This window comes from Bufo gargarizans, chromosome 2 (assembly GCF_014858855.1).
Source record: "Bufo gargarizans isolate SCDJY-AF-19 chromosome 2, ASM1485885v1, whole genome shotgun sequence".
Taxonomy (NCBI): domain Eukaryota; kingdom Metazoa; phylum Chordata; class Amphibia; order Anura; family Bufonidae; genus Bufo; species Bufo gargarizans.
This window is the reverse complement of record NC_058081.1, coordinates 65,156,241-65,177,595: the sequence shown is the minus strand read 5'-3', so window position 1 is coordinate 65,177,595 and position 21,355 is coordinate 65,156,241. Positions and strand designations below refer to the sequence as shown.

At 42.2% G+C, this 21,355-nt stretch overlaps 2 protein-coding genes across 5 annotated transcripts in view; both read left to right on the top strand.

Moving 5' to 3' along the window:
• Nucleotides 1-3,987: 3,987 nt before the first annotated feature.
• On the top strand, nt 3,988-18,421 carry PGLYRP2 (peptidoglycan recognition protein 2). Of its 4 annotated transcripts, none has more exons than XM_044279075.1 (7): nt 3,988-4,074; nt 4,451-4,519; nt 4,602-5,378; nt 6,968-7,178; nt 16,144-16,200; nt 16,515-16,809; nt 18,345-18,421. In XM_044279075.1, the coding sequence occupies exons 2-7, from the start codon at nt 4,462-4,464 to the stop codon at nt 18,354-18,356; spliced, it is 1,410 nt and encodes a 469-aa protein (XP_044135010.1). In that variant the 5' UTR covers nt 3,988-4,074; nt 4,451-4,461; the 3' UTR covers nt 18,357-18,421. The 4 variants fall into 4 exon arrangements, with proteins under 4 accessions (XP_044135010.1, XP_044135012.1, XP_044135013.1 ...); XM_044279076.1 differs by lacking the exon at nt 3,988-4,074 and adding an exon at nt 4,123-4,252; XM_044279077.1 differs by lacking the exon at nt 16,144-16,200.
• A 103-nt stretch (nt 18,422-18,524) lies between these two features.
• The window catches only part of LOC122927335 (RAS protein activator like-3-like), a 73,390-nt gene continuing 70,559 nt past the window's right edge, over nt 18,525-21,355 (top strand). Inside the window, exons 1-2 of the mRNA XM_044279074.1 lie at nt 18,525-18,764; nt 18,843-19,186. Coding sequence (XP_044135009.1) covers nt 18,889-19,186 — 298 coding nt within the window. The 5' untranslated portion in view covers nt 18,525-18,764; nt 18,843-18,888. The remainder of the gene's footprint in view (nt 18,765-18,842; nt 19,187-21,355) is intronic.

Genomic DNA, 21,355 nt, shown 5'->3' with positions numbered 1-21,355 from the left:
GGTCAAAAGTGCCCTTTCCAACCCTTAAAATGTTTGTACGGGGGTGCTCTTTCCAAAATGGGGTCATTTCTTGGGGTTTTTAATTTCTGCGGACCTCAGGAATCTTTTAAATGCGACATAGCACCTCAAATCAATGTCTGTCAATTCAGGTGAGCAAAATCCAAATTTTGCTGTTTGACTCTAGAGCCCTGCTGTGCGCCCATACATCATTGTTTGAGAACATATGGGGTGTTGGCGTATTCGGGGGGAAATGGGTAACAAAATGTGGGGTGCATTTTGTCCTTTTACCCCTTGTGAAAGTAAAAAATGTGGGTGTAAAGCAACTTCTTCTGGAAAAAATTTAAATTTGTTATTTTCACAGCCAAGCGTTTCCTAATACTGTGAAACGCCTGATGGGTCAAAGTGCTCAAGACACACCTTAAAATATTCCTTGATGGTTGTTGTTTTCCAGAATGGGGTCACTTTTTGGGGGGTTTCCACTGCAGGGCCACCTCAGGGTGTCTTCAGATGCGAAAATTACCATTCCAGCTAAATCCGCTCTCCAAAAGCCATATGGTGCTCCTTCCACTCTGAAGCCTGCTATGCACCCATACATCATTTTTTTAAACACATATGGGGCGTTGCCGTATTCAGGGGGAAATGGGTAACAAAATGTGGGGGGGGGAGGCATTTTGTCCTGTCCTGTTAAGCAACTTTTTCTGGAAAAAATCAAAATTTTTCATTTTCACAGCCAAGCGTTTCCTAATTCTGTGAAACGCCTGATAGGTCAAATTGCTCACTACACACCTTGAAATATTCTTTGAGGGTTGTAGTTTCCAGAATGGGGTCACTTTTTGGGGGTTTCCACTCTAGGGGTACCCCAGGGTGTGTTTAATTGCAAGATAGCGCCTGTCAATTATTTCGGTGAAATATGCCTTCCAGAAGCCATTTGGTGCTCCTTTCCTTCTGACCCCTGTGGTACGCCCATATAGCAGTATACAAGCACATATGGCAGGGCTGGCCAACCTGCGGCTCTCCAGCTGTTGCAAAACTACAACTCCCAGCAGGCCTAGACTGCTTACAGCTATCAGCCTACAGCAGGGCATGGTGGGAATTGTAGTTTTACAACAGCTGGAGAGCCGCAGGTTGGCCAGCCCTGACATATGGCATATTGCTGTAATCAGGAGAAAATGGGCAATAAATTGGGAGGTGCATTTTCTCCAGTTCCCCCTTGTGAAAGTGAAAAATCTGGGCCTAAAGTCCATTTTTCTGGAAAAAAAAGGTCTCATTTTTTCATTTTCACAGCCAATTCCATGAATCACCTTTGAGGACAACGTTCTCACTACACATCTTGAAATATTCCTTGAGGGTTGTAGCTTCCATAATGGTGTCACTTTTTGGGGGTTTCCACTGTAGGGCCACCTCAGGGTGTCTTCATCCCAAGCTCCCAATTACCATTCCAGCTAAATCCACTCTGCTAAAGCCATATGGTGCTCCTTCCACTCTGAAGGCTGCTGTGCACCCATACATCTGTTTTCGAGCACACATGGGGTGTTTCTGTAAACACCAGATTCAGGGTAATAGATTTTGAGTTTTGCTTGGCTGTTTAACCCTTGATGTGTTGCATAAAAAAATAGATTACAATTTTAAATCTGAAAAAATAAAGTGAAATTTTGAAATTTCATTCCTTTTTTGGAGGCTTCCCGACTATTTAGGGAGGGTAGCTAGTGACTGGTGGTCCCCCTCTCCCCTTTAGTTCTCTGGTGGTGTTATTTATGTCACTGGCCCCCCTTTCCCCCTTTTTTCTATGCAGTTTGGGGATTTAGGGTGTTGAGGGACCCTCAGGGGTTAATTTGTAGTCCAGGGAGTCTAGGGTCTGTCAGGGGTTTACTTGGGGATCCGGCAGCAAGGGGAAGGGGCGTAGTAAAGTGAGGGTACTTAAGCTGGGTTCCGCATATTCTATCCCTCTTGAACGGACCACAGTATCCCTCCCTCCCTTTGGTTGTTCTGTTCTGAAGTTCATTTTCTTTTCTGTATTCATGTTTGGGAGGTGGATTAAGATCTTGATTTGAGCAGACTGTATGCCCTGGGAATACATTTTTAGTCACAGCTGGCAGCAAGTTAAGGCAAATAAGATGTGTTAAAAGAAAGAATTGGCGGAACTGCCCGCTGGGAGGCCAGCGGCTGGCAGATCGCACAGTTTATATGTTTGCCGTCTTTGAATAAAATAGCTGTGGCGTACTACAATCCAACAATAAAGAGTTAAAAGAAGTATGTGCTCGCTGTCTTTATTTTCAGGAATGGTTTGTGTACAGGGGGGTTAACCCCTCCCCTCCCCATCCTTCGGGTCATTACCAACAGTCTTCTTTAATTCTCGTGGGGCACCTAAAGACTTAACAAAGTTTGTAAAATAGTTTTTGAATAGTTTGAGGGGTGTAGTTTCTAAAATGGGGTGATTTATGGGTGGTTTCTAATATGTAAGCCCCAGAAAGTGACTTCATAACTGAACTGGTCCTGAAAAATTGGGTTTTGGAAGTTAAACTTCTAAGCCTTCTAACGTCCCAAAAATAATAAAATGCCATTTTCAAAATGATCCAAACATGAAGTAGATATATGGAGAATGTAAAGTAATAACTATTTTGGAGGTATTACTATCTATTATAAAATTAGATAAATTGAAATTTGGAAATTTTTTGAATTTTTTTGTAAATTTGGTATTTTTTTATAAATAAAAATGAAATATTTTGACTCAATTTTACCACTGTCATGAAAAAAAAAATGTAACAAGAATGGCTTAGATAAGTGTCACGGGAAAGAAGGTAGAGAGGAAGTGCGCCCCCTTAACTGCCATCCTCAACCCTGTCCTTACCTACTTGCACCACCCGCCCTAGGTGACAGGGCGCAACTGGGCGATGGTCCCTGTCCTATGTAAGTGCAAGTAGAGAGGATAGAGACAGAGAGGAACCAGACAGCAAGGCAGAGAGCGGTATATGAAACGTAGGCAAATAGACAGACAGGGAAGGGGACAAGACAAATGTAATGGGAGAGGCAATGGCGGGTCAACAAGCCGAGGTCGGTCCGGGAGGTCACGTCAATACAAGGAAGGAGGCAGGAGACAAATCCGAGAACGATCCGAGGTCAAATCCGAGAGATAGCATCAGTAACAAGGGAGCAGGCAGAAGGGAGGTCAGGAAACAATCAAGGTCAAATACCAGAGGTCAATTAAGATGATAATATATTATACACACAGCCCAAGAGACGAAATCACAGGCAACCTGTGGCCAGCAGGTTGCCTGTTTAAATAGTGGAGGAAAGGGATCATGTGACGGGGCCAGCGTCACATGACCCTTCCTCTCTGACAGTAGCCGAGTGCCTAGCTCGGCGCTTAGCCCCACCTGGTTCCTATGGTGACGGGGAACACCGACCGCTCCTGCAGGAGGAGTGCAGCCGGACGTACCAAGCCCCCCGTCACCATGACGACGGAGACGTCGGGAGCTGGGAAGCGCAGCCGGATGCAGCAAGCATCACGGCTGCCGTGAAAATGGGGACCGCCGGCAGCTCAGGGGGACGGAAGCCCGTCGCCTGCCTGTCATGACAGATAAGTAAAAGCGTTCCAAAGTTATTACCACATAAAGTGAGTCAAGTGACACATGTCAGATTTGCAAAAATCGGCCTGGGATTTAACGTGAAAAGTGGCTTGGTAGTGAAGGGAATAAAGCAGAAAGAAAAGGTCTGCAGATACACTGAAGGTGAATGCTGTACAATAATAAAAAAGCTGAAAATCTTGAAGACAAACTGAAAAAATAATTTTAGCCCAATATTTGTAAAATGCAATGATAGAAAATTACTCTCAAAGGTGGCCATTTAAGATCAGACTCCATATTACCAAACCCAAGTAATGGTAAAGTTCTGGCTTCCTGCGATGAGTTGACTATATCAAGGTGATGTTTAATGGCTGAGATTATCAATTGTCCTCAAATGGGTTAACAGATTTGGACCCTCCCATATAGGAAGTACATGTACAGTAGTCAGCGGGTATTACAGTTGGAGGAAAAATTACTTGTTCCTTCCTGCTACAAAGTGACCCTTTTCAAGGCAAGTTGTTGATTTTATAGATTTTGGACTGCTGGACATTTAATTGGGACTGGGCTGACAAAAAGCTCTTTGAAAATATTTTATTTGCAGTTTTATAGCCTGAATTGGTAGATCTTTTTTTTTTCAAAAGTGAAAGTAAAATAGCCTGCATCAGTGAAGTCAGCAGACTCAGAACATGGTATGTGCTGTTAGAGACATTGCTTCTTCCTTCTGCAGCCCTGCCTGTTAATCATAGTCTTGATTGGTTTATTCAGTCATCTTTGGACCAGATCTAGCAATGGAAATGAATGGGGCAGTCAGAACCCCTTTAGCATCAGCTCCACGGTTTGCCCAGATCTTTAAGACCAAGTAAATGTATGTTTCTATTGTCCTGCAGGTGACATAAAGATGAGTATTTGGTATCTTGTCTTCCTCTCTCCATTTTTATCATCAGATCCTCAGAATGGTAATTGACAAGTACCCATCTTCTGTAATGCACAACTTGGCTTGACCCCTCCTTGTCCTCATTCTGAGTTTTCTTCCCTTAGGTCCTATCATGAATATGGACACCTTTCTTGGTCTTATAAAGGAGCTGGAGACCGCTCTGCCAGATTCTTCTGCTCAGGATCTTGCTCAACTCCTAATTTCAACCATCACTTTACCATCCAGCTCCCCCGAGGTTCTTAGTGCTGAGCAAGCATCTCTTATCCACACTTTATTAACTCACAAAGTCGTGGCATCAAAAGGCGAGAGCTGGCAGGAGCAAGGAGTTGTCTTGGCCCCTGATGGAAGCACAGTGGCAATAAGACCCTTTCTTAGAGCTATTCTCTGGGGATGGAAAGTTGATTGGAAATGGGAGAATCTACAAGAAGACAATCCATCTCTCGCAATGTCTTTGGCATTGTGTTTTGCTAAATCTGAAGTGTCTCTGAAAGCACCACAATATTTTCCTGATGGATTCTGGGATTCCATTTCTATGCCCAAAACCTTCCAATTACAAAGAGCCCCTTCCAAGTGTGACCTAACGCTGGCTTATATCAATGGTGCCTTGGATGGCACTCTGCTGAGAGAGATGCTAATCAAAGATACCCAGAAAATGAGTTCATTACTCCAGTCATACTACTGGGGACGACCAACAAAGAGTGCGTTCCGGAGACAGGGCTTCCATGATCTGCTAAAGGAGGGGCAGTTAGCAGATGAAATACGTAAAGGAATTAATTGCTACAGAGAACATGCTGAAGATCATGACCTACAGCCTATCAAAGATGAGCGGTTAAACTCCATTGCTCATGAAGTGGCCAAAGTGTTCGAACAGCAGTATTTAGGTACATCCCACCATCTGTTTAATGAAGCAATTTTTTGGGAAAAAGCTGTGAGAACCTGCCGATTTCGGTGGGATCTGTAGACAACCTAATGTGTATGGGGCCCTCCTGACCATCCAGCGACATCTGCATCAGATTTTCTGTGCTGATGGATTTCTTAACATATCTTTATAGCAGTCACAGCTTCATTTTTCTAATACAGAGCTCCAAATCCCCCAAGACATTGTTAAGATATAATGTGCTGGTCACCTGCACCACCACTGGAGGGAGCTGATTGCATACTGAGATATTATTGAATTCAATACTGGTTATAAACCGTACAAAGATATTGGCGGAACACTCAGCTGACAGCTATTCGTCCTGACCTCCTCCATACACATGCATGCTAGGCCTGGCTGAGCATGCATATGTTCTCAGTGGCACGATGAGTAAAAGTCTTTTGGTGGCAGCTTATCTCATTAGAGAGCAAATGGATTGGGCAGGTTAAACTCTAATAGCCTGACTCCTTCTTTCACTAAACATCTGCCATTGGGGCAAAAGCCAAGACACTTTCATACACATTAGATGGTATGGGAGTGAAAATCACAGAAAAAGATACAAAACATCCTGCACAATATAATACATTTATTACATAGTGCAGGGTGTTTTTATCCTTTTTCTGTGATTTTTTTAAATTTATTTGTAATTTACTCTTGAAGGACTGGCACCTTCAAGTGTGCATGTGCTTCTATTTTATCCTGAGAGTAGCATTCTTGTGCACCTTTTGCCCCTCCTATCCCAAAGGCGGCCTTGATTAGGTAGTACACATTGCTGTGCGTGCTCCTCCTGTCATTGGTTGCTGGATGCACACAGAGGTGACTAGGAGCAGCACACTATATGTGCAGGATCTGCACTCCTGAATGTAGATGCCCAACGGCAAAGGTAGGTTTAGAGTAAGACCTGCCTGACCTGAGACCACCATGGCGCTGGTAGGCGGGCACAGATGTGTTTTGATCAAAATATATTGGCTGCGAGTCTCAGATTTTATCATATCAGAGTGAGGGCTTAGTCCGTATATAATGTTTGCATTTATTGTGTTAAACATTTTTATAAATGATATGGGAGTACCAGAAACCCCCTTTAAAGGGGATTCCAGGATTTTAATAGTGATAGCCTATCCTCAGAAGAGGCGATCAGCATCTGATCAGCAGGGGCCTGATCCCCACTGATCAGCTGTTTCAGAGTAGCTCCAGCTCCGACACAGCTGCGTCCATGGTGTAGTGGACGGAGCTGGTTACTGCTCTGCTGCCCCCATTTACTTTAATGGGAACAGAGCTGCAGTAACCTGCTCCATCTACTACACAATGGACACAGCTATATAGCGCTGGCAAACAGCTGCAAGGTGTCAGAGCCCCACCGATCAGATATTGATGGTCTATCCCGAGGACAGGCCAGCAATATACAAATCCTGGACAACCCCTTTAAGATTTTATAAGATGAGCACCAGCAGCCTACCAACGGACAAAGACCTATATTCTACAGTGACCTGAAATGGAAATAAACCATGGTAACCTGATTTTCCAATATTAATATTATTACGTATTTTTCTACAGAATGTCCTGCTGTGATACCTCGCTGCATGTGGGAGGCCAAGCCATATAAAGGCACCCCAACTTTACTAAAGCCACCCCTGTCTCATGTCTACATCCATCATACCGCAGAGCCCTCTAGGCCTAGTGTCTCCTTCCAGGAATCTGCAGCAAACATGCGCAGTATGCAGAGATTCCACCAGGAGGATCGAGGCTGGGATGACATTGGCTACAGGTAAGGGAATAAGAAGCACATCAGCTGTTCACATCTTGAGCACTAGATGGCGCACACTGCTGCATTTTTATTTTTATCAGCGTTACATAAGGTATTAGGTTTAACCCTTTCTACCTCAGGTGATTTTCTGTTTTTGTGTTTTTGTTTTATACTCCCTGGCTTCTCGGAGCCATAACTTTTTACATTTTTTTTGTTGAAATAGCCGTATGAGGGCTTTTTTTGCGGGACAAGTTTTACTTTCTAATGGTACCTTTTATTATTGCATAGGATTTAGTGGGAAACTGGAAAAAAATTCTAAACCGGGTGGAATTGAAAAAAATAATAATTCCGCTACAGTTTATGGGTTTTGTTTTTACGGCGTTCACTATGCAGTGAAATAAACTTGTGCTCTTCATTCTTCAGGCCAGTGCAATTATGGCGATACCACATTTGTATTGTTTTTCTTATGTTATAATACTGAAAAACAACTTTGGAAAACTAACTTTTTAACACCATATTCTGCGCCCCATAACTTTTTTATAGTATGGAAGCCCTTTTTTTCTGGGGCTATCTGTACTTTTCAGTTATACCATGTTGGGGTGTATATGACTTTTTGATGACTTTTTATTCAATTCTTTTTTGGGGAGATGACGTGATGAAAAATGGCAAATTGACCACATATTTTTTTTTTTATATTACAGGCATTTCGGACACAGAGATGCCGATGATTTTTTCTATTATTTAAATTTTGAGGAAAACGGGGTGATTTTAACTTTTTTTTTTTATTATTTCTTTTTATTTAACTTTTTAAACTTCACTTTTTTAAGTTACCCTTCATTTCTATACCATCCACTGGATTGCTATTTGTCTTCTGCGATTTATATTCATTACATAAGACAGATTTCAGTATATTCCAATACAGTGCTGCCACCTGCAGGCCTGTTTTGGGATACACCACTAATAGGCATTGGTGCTTCAAGCAGGCTCCAGCGTAATCGTAGAGCATAAGAGCTTCCCCGATCTCAGTGAGGGGAGGCTGTTACAAGGAAGAAAGCGTGTGGATGCAGCATTGTCTCCCTTCAGGTGCCATGGTCAGGGAGGTTAAAGGTCTGCAATCGGCAGATCTATGCGAAAATTTTTGACTATTTGCTAAAAAAGAATTTATTTCTATTGATTATATAATGCAAACATATTCTACAGCGTTGTACAGAAATCGTCATCACACGTATCAGTCTAATTTACCTAACAGGCTACTTTCACACTAGTAACAGCCTTCCCAGTGCTGCCGCTAGTGCACGCGCACTGCCGTCGGAGGTAGGCTCCGGGCCCATTGACTATAATGGGGGCGGGCCGGAGTTCTGGCGAAACCATGGCAAACATGCCGAGAGGCGGCCGGAATAAAACTACGGCATGTCATTTTCATGCAGTCACCACTAGGGCATACTAAGTGCAGATAGATTATTACAGCTTTTAATTCAGTCAGTCGTTACTGCACTAATTTGTATGAACTGAGCTCCCCCTAGTGGTGGCAGCAGACAGCCAGCTTTGTAATGGAAGGGATGTAGGAGATTCATCAATGTGTTTATGCCAGTTGTTTGGTATAAAATACATTGAGAAATATGGTGTTCAAAAAGAGCGCCATATTTATAAAGCACTTTTTCTGACATTAAAGCAAGATAGAGTGGTGAGACTGAGAGTGTTTTTTATTACAATCTTTTTCATGACATTTTCTTTCACTTAAAAACATAAATTCATCAGAAATTTGGGGCATTGCACGGGAATTGATTGACACACACGTACTGGGAAAACTGGGAGGCCCATACTAGGTTTTCCTGATGTTGCCCCTGATCGGATTCAAACCCAGGACCCTGGCACTGCAGGGCCACAGTGCTAACCACTGAGCCACTCAAGTTATGACCATATGTAATCAATATGGCCACAATGTGATGTCATCCAAGAATATCCACATGAGCTCTAGAACTATGCAGTTACGACACTAAACCCCCTGTGGAATGTCAGCCTCGACTGCAGCCATATTGTTCACACATATTGGTTTAACTTTGTAAAATTATTGCTTTACTTACCTTTTATAGATCCTGAATTACAGCCAGTAGTATGCTCCAGAACTGCATTCTTAAAGGGAATGTGTCCTTAGAAAATGACCTATTGTTTAAATCACCTTTTTTTGTGTTAAACATAATTTTTTTGAATTTTTGGCGAGTTTTTTTTTTAAATGTTCCATGTTACTATCTACAGTATATTTTTTAAAGTTTTTTTGGTCGTGATTTTCTTGTACTGGTAACTTTTTAGTAGGTATTATCATTATCACCACAGGCAGAATTACAATGACAAGTAACACCTCTGTGTAGATAACACAGAATCTACCATTAATAATAGGTGATATCACAGCTTATCAGCTCCCTCCTGACCTCTGCACAGGTTACAGTGCATGTCTAGAAAATTCATAGACATCAATAGGGTAAGTTCCTGTCCATTGTGTGTGTGGCCCATATAGCTTCTTTCAAAATACAGGAAATCTTAACATATTTTAGGCCTAGTGGCCAGTGTGAAAACTGCAGGATTTTAGTGATATAATATATATATATATATATATATATATATATAGATAGAGAGAGAGAGAATTTAAAAAAAAAAAATCACCAAAAATTCTTTAAAAATATGTTTTACATGAAAACATGATTTAAAAGCTATGTACACCTTTGGGGGAAATATTTTTTATTTTTGCAATGTATTCAGTTTGAGCTAAAAATAATTTTTTTAATTGGTCTTTTAAAATAAATATGGCATCCTTTCTTCTGTACATGCTCTAGTAGCACCCTTTGGATTTCCTGTCTTTTCCGTCAGACCAGGAGCAGGCGGACTCCTTATCTCTGCGCTCTTACATCATAAACACTCATTATAGCTTACTTCTTATCTTAGGCTTCTTTCACACTGGCGTTTTGGTTTCCGTTTGTGAGATCCGTTCAGGGATCTCACAAGCGGTCCAAAACGGATCAGTTTTGCCCCTAATGCATTCTAAATAAATAAGGATCCGCTCAGAATGCATCAGTTTGGCTCCGTTCCGCCTCCATTCCGCTTTGGAGGCGGACACCAAAACGGACAGAGGCCTTTCAGAACCTCCTCCTTGAGTTCTCTTTGTTGTGCTGTTCAATTCCTCATCTCGTTAGCCTCTCTCAGCTGTCATGGAGTTGGACTGATTGCTTCCCTTTAAATTCCTCCCCATAGTGCATTACTGGGCGGCTTATACTTCTTCCTGGAGTGTGTGTGCATGCTGATCTTGTTTTCCAGTCTGCTACAAAGTTAAGTGCTGAACATTTATCTGTTATTTTCTGTTTGCTGGATCCCAGGTGACCCTGACTCCTTCCGTGTCTGGTGTAGGGAGCCGGTGGTCATGTCCCCTCACTATTGTAGGGTGTTCAGGGGTTATATAGTCGAGGTACGTGGATATGCAACCTTCCACCTTTCGGATCTTTGCATAGGCTGAGCAGCCAGGGAAAGTGCCAGGTCTTGTGCAGGGGTCTCCCTTTTGGTTCCTTAGCTTTGGATCCACTCAGTCATATATGCATGTTGCTTTGTCTTGTTTCCTGTACACCGTCCGTGACAGATCCGTTCTGAACGCATGCGGTTGTATTATCTGAACGGATGCGTTTGTGCAGATTCATGATGGATCCGCACCAAACGTGAGTGTGAAAGTAGCCTTACTGGTAAGAATGTGTCTTAAAGGGAACCTGTCACTGGGATTTTGTGTATAGAGCTGAGGACATGGGTTGCTAGATGACAGGTTCCCTTTAAAAAAGTGTTTATGACCTCTCAGTAGTTTACAGATCAGGTTTATTAGATGACAGTGCAAAGTGAAAGTACCAGTCACACACCTAGAAAAACAGTTAACCCTTTGTGACAGAACAGCTCAATAGTTTTAATAAAGGCCAATTGAAGAAATTATTTTTAGCCAAAAATGAGTAACATGCAATCATAAAAAAGAAATTGTAGTCCAGCAAGTAGAGATGCAATCTAATTCAGGGTTAGTAGACAAAAATACAGCTCCAGCAATTATTGTAACCCTTAAAATTAATAAACTTTAATTAAATATCCTTAAAATAAGACACACGGAACAGAAAATCACTGAGATAGTTCCACAGCAGGCAGCTATACAGATATCCTGAAGGGTGGGGAGAACTGTCCTTATAGTCTCACCCTAGTCTAGTGCTCAGCCCAGGGATGACTCCTGATGGTGGGGACTCCCTGTCCTCGAACCTGGACTGAAAGGTCCTAAAATCAACCCTAGCAAAGTGGTGGGAGTAGAATAGGTGCCTGTCAGTGAAAATAAAAAAGGAAAAATAAATACTATACATATAGAGATATGGAAAATTGATGGACTCTGTATACAACCCTAGTACTGTGTTATAACAGTTAACAAGGTAAACAATGCATCAAGGTATAAGTAGTAAATTCACCCTAAAAGTAGATAGACATAAAGAAAACCCCAATGCGTTTCCCCTACTATGTGGGATCATCAGGGGGTAAGTAAGCTCAATTGATATCATAGATATTGGATACCAATAATGATATTGTGATATCCGCAATTTGGGTGAGGATCACCAATAGTGATATATTAGTGTCCGTTATTCATTAATATCGATTAGGAGGGGGGCCACTAGATGATAGCGGGAGGAGATCAATCTCATTTGGACAATACGCGGACCATAACATAAAGAAGTTGATATCCCACGAGGTTACATTTCCATAGAGGCATCTGTGGAGCAGAAAAACATAGTATGGTATAGACCACAACAGGTTCCAAAATTTCACCTCCACCAGTGACCACCAATATCAGAAGCCAGAACTCACAGTCTCCACAAAGATCAGAAAAGTCCAATGAGTAGCAAGATGGCATCAACACATATAGATGTCCTAAGTCATAAAGAATAAATACTCAGTATCACCAAAAATAATCAGAATGATAAAGACTTCTTAGGGGAAGTGTGTCCCTACTTACAAATAGTCGTCCATCTATAAGATAAAGCGTCCCGGCTCATCCAGAGGCCCGCTACCATATGTGCCCCATGTCCCCCTTTTAAATATACTCCTACTGGTCATGGTTCCCGCCCACAGATACTGCGTCCGCGTCGCCTATCAATTGACGTCACTTCCAGTCTATGAAGTGAGTCATTTCCGGCCGATGGAACTCAAATTCGTCCTAGGTACGTATGCGCATTTCCGGCCACATGTTTCCGGTATATAGAACGCAGTGGACCGCAAACGCACTTCCGATCACGTGATTCCGGACCTGCACCACAGGTAAAGTATGGTGAAAAGAGCGCTGTCTGAAACATCGAGATACCCATTGACACCTAGACTGCCTTTATCTTACTAGAGCATATATATGGCAGCCACAGAAGCCGCATGGCAAGTACCAGGGCAATAAAGGGATGTCACTGTCAAAGATGACCAATCTCGATGGTATAAAGTGAAGGGAAGAAACTCATTATAGTTAGGAGGTACAGTGATTAATAGAACCATAGTCTAATACTGTCAATAGGCCCCCACAGATTGTAGAGGGTGTCACACCTAGCAATGAGACGATTAAATTCATTGATCACAATAATGTTCAAGTTTAAGATGCTTCCCGCATCTGGCCAGTAAAGGGATACTTAATTTTATAGTGGGCCCAGCCATATTAGACCGAAACAGCCAGGACAGGGCACCCGCTGCCTTGATAGTAACAAGAGACGGTCAAGCTCTCATTGATCCCGCGGGGGGACTGGGACCGGAACCAATGTATCCATTCACATTCCTTCTGAAGGATCTTCCTGTCCCAGTCACCCCCTCTGGGAGATGGGGGTACCAGTTCAAGAACCGAGAATCTTAGACATCTCGGGTCTCCCCCATGGTGATCATTAACATGCAGTGCCGGTGTTGCATTCTTCTTCACTATGTCGTTAACATGTTCAAGGATCCTCCTTCTCACCTCTATTTTTTCATTGGACACGTACACTGGCATATATAAATTGCCCCTTTGCTCCTACAGTTGATGAAATCTCTGACTTGAAAAGTCTGATTTGTCACAGAACACGTGATAATCTTAGCTGTCGAAATAAATTCACACGCCTTACAAGAGCCACACCTATAAACGCCTATAGGTTTCCGATTCAGCCATGTACCAGTTTTGGCTGGGGGTGTAAAGTGGCTGTGTACAAGGTGATCTTTAATACTTTTACTGCGCCGATGCGTGACGGCAGGGTGCTCGGTGACAACATCAGTCCATCTGCAAAATAGGCCAATATTTCTTCAACACACTCATAACCTCTTGGTTGGCCACATCAAAGGTGGAGATAATCCGCAGTGGTTGATGTCTCTCAAGGGCTCTCTGTCTCAGGACCAGAAGATCAGCATGATTCTTTCCCTGGACATATTTGAAAGCCTCTTTCAGAACTGCGGATATTCCCTGGCCCTGAACCTGTCCTGTAATACTCTTGCTTCACTAAAAAAGGACTCGCCCTCAGAACAATTCCTCCTAACTCGGAGATATTGGCCCCTGGGTATACCTCGTTTGAGGGGGACAGGGTTGTGGCTATTCCAGTGGAGCAAGGAGTTAGTGGCTGTGGCTTTCCTGTGTATGTTCATCATAAGTCTATCACCCTCCTTAGTCACCCGGACATCTAGAAAGGTAATAGTGTTAAGGTCCAGTTCAAAGGTGAATCGGAGGCTGATTTAATTTTTATTAAGGTCGGCGACAAACCTTTTGAAATCCCCCGATCAACCTTTCCACACCACGAAGATGTCGTCAATGTAGCGTGTCCAAAATAAAATGTTATCGGCCCACCAGACCGTTTGGTCAGAGAATATACATGTATCTTCCCACCAGCCTAGGAGGAGGTTGGCATAGGTCGGGGCACAGGGACTACCCATTGCCGTCCCCCTGAGCTGGTGGTAGAAGCGTGCATTAAACAAAAAAAAGTTATGAGTGAGCGTGAATTCCAATAACTGTAAGGTAAAGATCTTGTGTAAACCACAGTGTGTGCCTCTCGTTCTTAAAAAGTACTCAACGGCTATGAGTCCGTAGTGGTGCAGGATGGAGCTGTAGAGCGACTCTACGTCGATACTCGCCAATAGACAGTCAGGGTCCAGATTAAGTGTTTCGATCTTGTTAAGGAAATCCATTGTGTCCCTCGTGTACGCGGGTAGGGACACAACGAACTGCCTCAGCACCTGATCATGGTAAACACCACAGTTTTGTGTCAGGGAATTAACCCCCGAAACTATTGGGCGACCCCTGAGTGGTGTTGTACCTTTATGTATCTTAGGTAATCCGTAGAAAGTCGCTATACATGGGTTTACAGGGAGGAGAAACTCAAATTCAGATGGACTAATAACCTTGTTGCTAAGACCCCTCAACAATAACAGTTTCAGCTCCACAAAAAGGATGGAGTAGGGTTTGTAGATAGTATCCTATATCCATCCCTATCTTTCAAAAAGTCAAGGCACATACGTAGATAGATATCCTAGTCAAGAATGACCAGATTGCCGCCTTTATCGGACGGTTTGATGATAATGGAGTCATCTTTCTCCAGTAACCTCAATGCCTGCATTTTAGCAAGAAAAAGATTGAAGGTCCTAGGATCAACTTTATCCATTCGATCAAGGTCAGTGTTGAGAAAGGCTTATATGCCGAAACACATCCTGTTTATAGGACATTTTCTGCAATGAAATAAAAAAAAAAACAACTTGCAAAAGACACAGCTGCTGGGATTTGTTGTTGTATTATATAATGACTGCAGTCTGCAGTACTGCACTTCATTTGCATAAACCAGAACACCCCTTTAAGCATGCCTTTAATGTGCAATTTCAACACAGTGGGCTTGTGCCCCGGATGTTTTCAGACCCTAGCAATGCCTCTGATCTCAATTATTCCAAAGTAGCTGTGCACCTATGTAAGCCTATGTGACCAGACTAGATTTAGATCCACCAGAAATAAAAATCAAGGTTTCATATTGTTTCTTGGTCTGATGAAGGGGCTTGTCCGGCCTCAAAGTGTCACCTCCTGTAAAAGAAACCAACTTTAATAAAGATACTTTTTAAAGAAATACTTTTTTTAATCTTACCTCATCGTGCCGCAGCTCATCTCATGTCATCTTCTTAAAACATTTAAGAATGATAAGCAGAGATTAGTCAAAACCTAAGAAGTCTTCTCCTACAGCAAAGTGCTCAGAGACTTGTAGTCTGAACTGATGTACAGGCAAGAGCCCCTTCCATGACAAGTCCCAGGTGCTGGACATGAGGAGTCCTATGGTACCCTACAAACAAAAAATAAATATTGTGTCCAAAGTTGAAAGTAAATTATTTAGGGTTACAAAAGAGAACTGGATATACACTCACCTAAAGAATTATTAGAAACACCATACTAATACAGTGTTGGACCCCCTTTTGCCTTCAGAACTGCCTTAATTCTACTTGGCATTGATTCAACAAGGTGCTGATAGCATTCTTTGGAAATGTTGGCCCATATTGATAAGATAGCTTCTTGCAGTTGATGGGGATTTGAGGGATGCACATCCAGGGCACGAAGCTCCCGTTCCACCACATCCCAAAGATGCTCTATTGGGTTGAGATCTGGTGACTGTGGGGGCCATTTTAGTACAGTGAACTCATTGTCATGTTCAAGAAACCAGTTTGAAATGATTTGAGCTTTGTGACATGGCGCATTATCCTGCTGGAAGTAGCCATCAGAAGATGGGTACATGGTGGTCATGAAGGGATGGACATGGTTAGAAACAATGCTCAGGTAGCCCGTGGCATTTAAACGATGGCCAATTGGCACTAAGGGGCCTAAAGTGTGCCCAGAAAACATCCCCCACACCATTACACCACCACCACCAGCCTGCACAGTGGTAACAAGGCATGATGGATACATGTTCTCATTCTGTTTACACCAAATTCGAACTCTACCATTTGAATGTCTCAATAGAAATCAAGACTCATCAGACCAGGCAACATTTTTCCAGTCTTCAACAGTCCAATTTTGGTGAGCTCGTGCAAATTGTAGCCTCTTTTTCCTATTTGTAGTGGAGATGAGTGGTACCCGGTGGGGTCTTCTGCTGTTGTAGCCCACCTTTCTTTCCCATTCTGACATTCAGTTTTGGAGTTCAGGAGATTGTCTTGACCAGGACCACAACCCTACATGCATTGAAGCAACTGCCATGTGATTGGTTGACTAGATAATCGCATTAATGAGAAATAGAACATGTGTTCCAAATAATTCTTTAGGTGAGTGTAGATAACTAATAGATTAGGCTTGTAATAATAATACAAAATGTCTTCTTTGTCCACATTTCCTAGCTTTGTGGTAGGTTCTGATGGATACCTGTATGAAGGACGTGGCTGGCACTGGGTTGGGGCTCACACAAAGGGCTACAACTCTGTGGGTTATGGCATTAGCTTCATTGGAGATTTCACATCATCAGTTCCTGATACTCGCATACTGAAACTGGTCAAAGATTTCTTGAAGTGTGCCGTGAGATCTGGTTACATCGTGCCTAACTATACCATTCAAGGTCATCGACAGGTTGGTAACACCACATGTCCAGGAGATGCTCTTTTCCAAGAGATTACCAGCTGGGAGCACTTCACCAAGGTAATAATAACAAACATTTGTAATAAGCTCTTTTCATATAGGGGAAATCACAGGAATAGTTGTGTAGCTGGGGTGTCTCCCTGATGTTACTGGGTCATCTTGTGGCTGCTGTTTTACTACTTACCTGCTCCAGCACGTATGGTGGCGTGGGACTGCCGTCATACTCCTTCCAGCAGGCACAGCAGTCAAATTTGTTAGGTTTTGCCTACTCCTCGGTGCTCTGCACCAGTTTCTCTGACCCGCATGTGTCAGCTGTCAACCAATCAGAGAATACTCCAGGAGAGAGTCATCTGGTGGTTCTCCTGCAGCAAGGTCCAGATCCCTGTATAGGGGTTTAAGGGTGAAGACCAGGGGACTGCCAGGATAACATCCTTAGGAGTAGCCATCAAGTCAAATATGTTCAGTTCACACAGTGGTTCCACACGCACTGCCTGGGGAGTTAGTGGCTGACATACAGTCAGGTCCATAAATATTGGGACATTGACACACTTCTAAGATGTGAACAAGATGTGCTTTAACTGCAGACTGTCAGCTTTAATTTGAGGGTATATACATCCAAATCAGGTGAACGGTGTAGGAATTACAACAGTTTTTTTTATGTGCCTCCCACTTGTTGAGGGACCAAAAGTAAAGGGGCAGAATAATAATCATAAATCAAACTTTCACTTTTTAATACTTGGTTGCAAATCCTTTGCAGTCAATTACAGCCTGAAGTCTGGAACGCATAGACATCGCCAGACACTGTGTTTCATCCCTGGTGATGCTCTGCCAGGCCTATACTGCAACTGTCTTCAGTTCCTGCTTGTTCTTGGGTCATTTTTCCTTTAGTTTTGACTTCAGCAAGTGGTAGTGACTAATGCTAGTGACGTAGACATTTATTGGTTTATTTTGGTCCCAAAGGTTTATAGGTTTTGGAGGTCCCAAACCTTTAAATATTTCTATAATACCAGAATTTTGTCAGTGTCAAGGTATTATGACCTCTGATTGAATCAAAGGCTGTCCATGCCATCTAGTGGTTACAATCACTGGCTTTTTAGTCCATTAGCTACCCGGTGTAGTGGCACATGTGCAGTCTCTGCTTCCAAAGCCAAATTTGAGCTTCAGTGCCTGCACCGCTACTTGGTGCAGTGGAGCAGGGTCCAGGTGGTCAGGGCTGACATGTAGGGCCCTGTCAATCAGCAGGCAGATGTTTGAGCCATTTCCATCTGAGATCCGCTTCTTTAAGATGTAAAAAGAATTCCTGCGTGCAGTACTTTTTTCCATCTTAAAAAAAAAGGGGCAATCTGTCAGTAAGAAATCCGTTTCCCTGCAGCGCCACCACTGGGAAATACAGTATTACACTATGAGACACTTTTGAAACTGCTCTCCACTGGAGTCAAGAGATTTAGATACATAACAAAGGACCCCACTATATTAACTCACTATGTGACAATTAGTTTTCTAAATTAGACAACCTCTTTAAGCTTCTATTGTTAATTTAGATCTTCCTTGATCAATATCTAAGTTGTCTAACATTTATTCTGTTTCCTTTCTAGGAATCCAAATAAAGATTTATCACAGATCAAGGCTTCAAACCCTTCTGTTTTGTACTTAATAAAGTTTTAGCATTTTAGTTTCTGTGAATTCTAGTGTATTTGCATATAACCACAATCCTCCCCTCCCCCCACCTTCTTGCCGCCTTGCTACCTTACTACATTCTGATCAGTATGGTTTAAGATTTTCATGACACCGCAAGTTTACTTTAATCTAATACTTTCTGCATATTTCCTGTAATAAGGGGACGAAACAGATGATACAAAGACGGAGGATGAGAGAGAGGGGTGTAGACAAGGCAGCTTAGCAGACAAGGGGGCAGAGGAAGAAGAAACGGGTTCTTAAGAAGAAGCCAAAATCTGAGGAAATTGCAAAAACAGGAAACAACAGAAAAGGAGTGAAGGTGTTTTCAAAGAAAGAAGGTGGATGCTATTATGAACATATAATATGGTACTCAGTATAATCTAGAACCTACGGTAAAAAATCTATCTACCCTGCAGAAGACTTTAGAAGTTCCAGTAAAAAAAAACCTCAAGAATTAGAAGGATGGTGGAACCTTGTGAAGACCCAGTAGATCTAGAGTCCAACACTCCAGAGCCTTCTCCTATGGGATCTTATCAATGGAAGAAGGGTCAAAAACGCAGTATGTGGGATCGACTTCAAAGGTGGAAGTCTTCTCGTGGATCCCAGAACAAGGAATCACAGAAAAAGCAGAATCTATTTAAGAAGAAAAAGTCTTCCAAAGAGTCTAACACTGGAGGCATTGTGCATTATCTGCGCTCAGTGTCACTGCACCAGAAAAGAGGGAATAAAGAGGTGGTTGAACCAGTTGAGGTTCTAGAAGGTAAGTAGAAGATTGTGGGGCACTCTGTATAAAATTGCTCATACATGACACAAACCTATCATCCTTATGCAAAGGAAATTCACAATGTCATTGTAGATATCAGGCAATTTTCATGTTGGAATGTCTGTTTGGGATGACATTATTTACCTTTCCTCCAAGGCTGTCCAAAAATGACCAGGTGTCTTACCAACATCTACTTATTATAGAATTCTTGCTTCAATGTTGATCGAATCTGTTCACCACATGAGGTCAGGAAGGAATTTTTACCATTTTAGGACAGAATGGTTTGCGCCTTCATACACCCATCATGTAGAATTACATGCTGGTAATTTAAATGATGAGCAGGAAAGTCTTTATGATTCCTGTGCACCCTTCACAACATGTCAAAAGTTTGACAATTCAAAGCACCATCCAAATGAATTTTTACAGCTTATACTTATAATTTCTACAATTATACCACTCACTGTGGACAGAGAGGTTGAAGGACACATGGAATGACAAAATGTCTTCAAGACATCTAGGGCAAGTTCACTATGGTAGCTCTGAGTGCAGAGGATGAAGTGTAGTTGGAAGAGCTGCACATATCAAGCATGTAGCTTCAAGCACAGATAATAGTGCAAAGAAATTATTATTATACAGCTTATTCCATTAGTACAATCGCTGTGTATATGTCCTCAAGAACCTGGCATTAATCCCTGATTATGTTTGGTAATGGTCTTAAAAATCCGGTAATATTTGACCTTTAAACATGTGACAATATGTTGCCTACGCCATATAAAAGCAGACATCTTCATAAATTAACACCGCACAGCTCCTCTATGGGGAATACAATCTACAGACTCTTAGTCTTTTACCGTGGGGAGACTCTCGTTAAGCCTTTGATACTGTGGTTGAAGCAACGGAAATTTGAACATTTCCTGCTCTCTCCTCACAGGGTTGACATGCAGATAACCAAGTCTGGATTTATACTTTTAGCTAGGTTACAATATATTTTAATGTTTCCTCATGATGACCCATCCTCCATTGCCTTATTGTCCTCTACATCAATAATATACAAGCGGTGGCTTATCGACTGTCTTTTGGAAGACACAATACAGGATAGTCATTTAGTGTCAGTCATCAAAGCATGTGCTAACATAACTCCACACCTAATTATCGTAGCCATACCTCCAAAATATACCGTTATAACTTCAATAAAACTGTGTGCCAAGAGCTAGAAATTTAAGAACATTAACTCGGACTGATCCATTATTATACATAAAATATTGACAGGGCCATAGCAATGGATGGTGCAAGGGTTCATTTGCACCTGGGCACTGGTGCATGAGGAGCCCAATGGCCTATCTGCCAAATAAAATTGTGGCAATATTACATGTATATATGGAACATGGTAGGCAGGGGGCTGCTGCCCCTCTGTCCCTATGGAATACTTAAAGGAGTTCTCAGCAGGTATTGACAACCTAGGATAAGTCCTCAATATCCAATCAGCTGCGGTCTGACTACCGACACCCCTGTTGAGCAGCTGTTTGCAAGAGCTCCGTCACCAGGTACTGGATCTAGACAGCCCTATCCACTGTATAATGGCCCGGCCCAGTTACTGCAATGATGCTCCTATTTACTATGAAAGTGCCCATACAAACGTGCTAGCCAGAGCAGTGTATATAAATACGTGCCAGCCACAATGACCCTCTAAGGCCCTGTTCACATCACATTTGCAATATGTATTTATAACCTTAATTGCTAAAAAGTTCAAATGGAAATAAAAGGAAATGACATAATGCAATGTTTTGCATATCATATTTTACTCACAGTAGATCATAGAACACATATCAGATGTCGAACGTGAGACATTTTACAGTTTCATGAAAAACGGTAACTTAGAACTTGATGGCAGCTTCGCATCTCAACAAAAGTCTGAAAAACTAAGTGGTACTAAAAACAGCTGGAGGAGCTATTGGCTACTAAGTCACATGACTGGGTATAAGGCAGAGGTTCACCAATTTGTGAAAAACTGCATCTAAAAAATGTGGAACAATTTCAGAAAAATGTTCCTCAACGTAAAATTGTGAAGACTTTAAATATATCACATATATCTACATTACATCATAGAGAATCTGGAGAAATCCATGTGTCCAAGAGAGAAGGCTGACAATCAATATTGGATTCTTC

Excerpts from the sequence above, each read along its gene's own strand:
- PGLYRP2 (XM_044279075.1), top strand. The coding sequence starts at position 4,462 with ATGAGTATTTGGTATCTTGTCTTCCTCTCTCCATTTTTATCATCAGAT. Across the intron at positions 4,520-4,601 it reads ATCATCAGATCCTCAGAATG|GTCCTATCATGAATATGGAC; the intron begins GTAATTGACAAG and ends TTCTTCCCTTAG. Across the intron at positions 16,201-16,514 it reads TCTTCAACAGTCCAATTTTG|CTTTGTGGTAGGTTCTGATG; the intron begins GTGAGCTCGTGC and ends CACATTTCCTAG.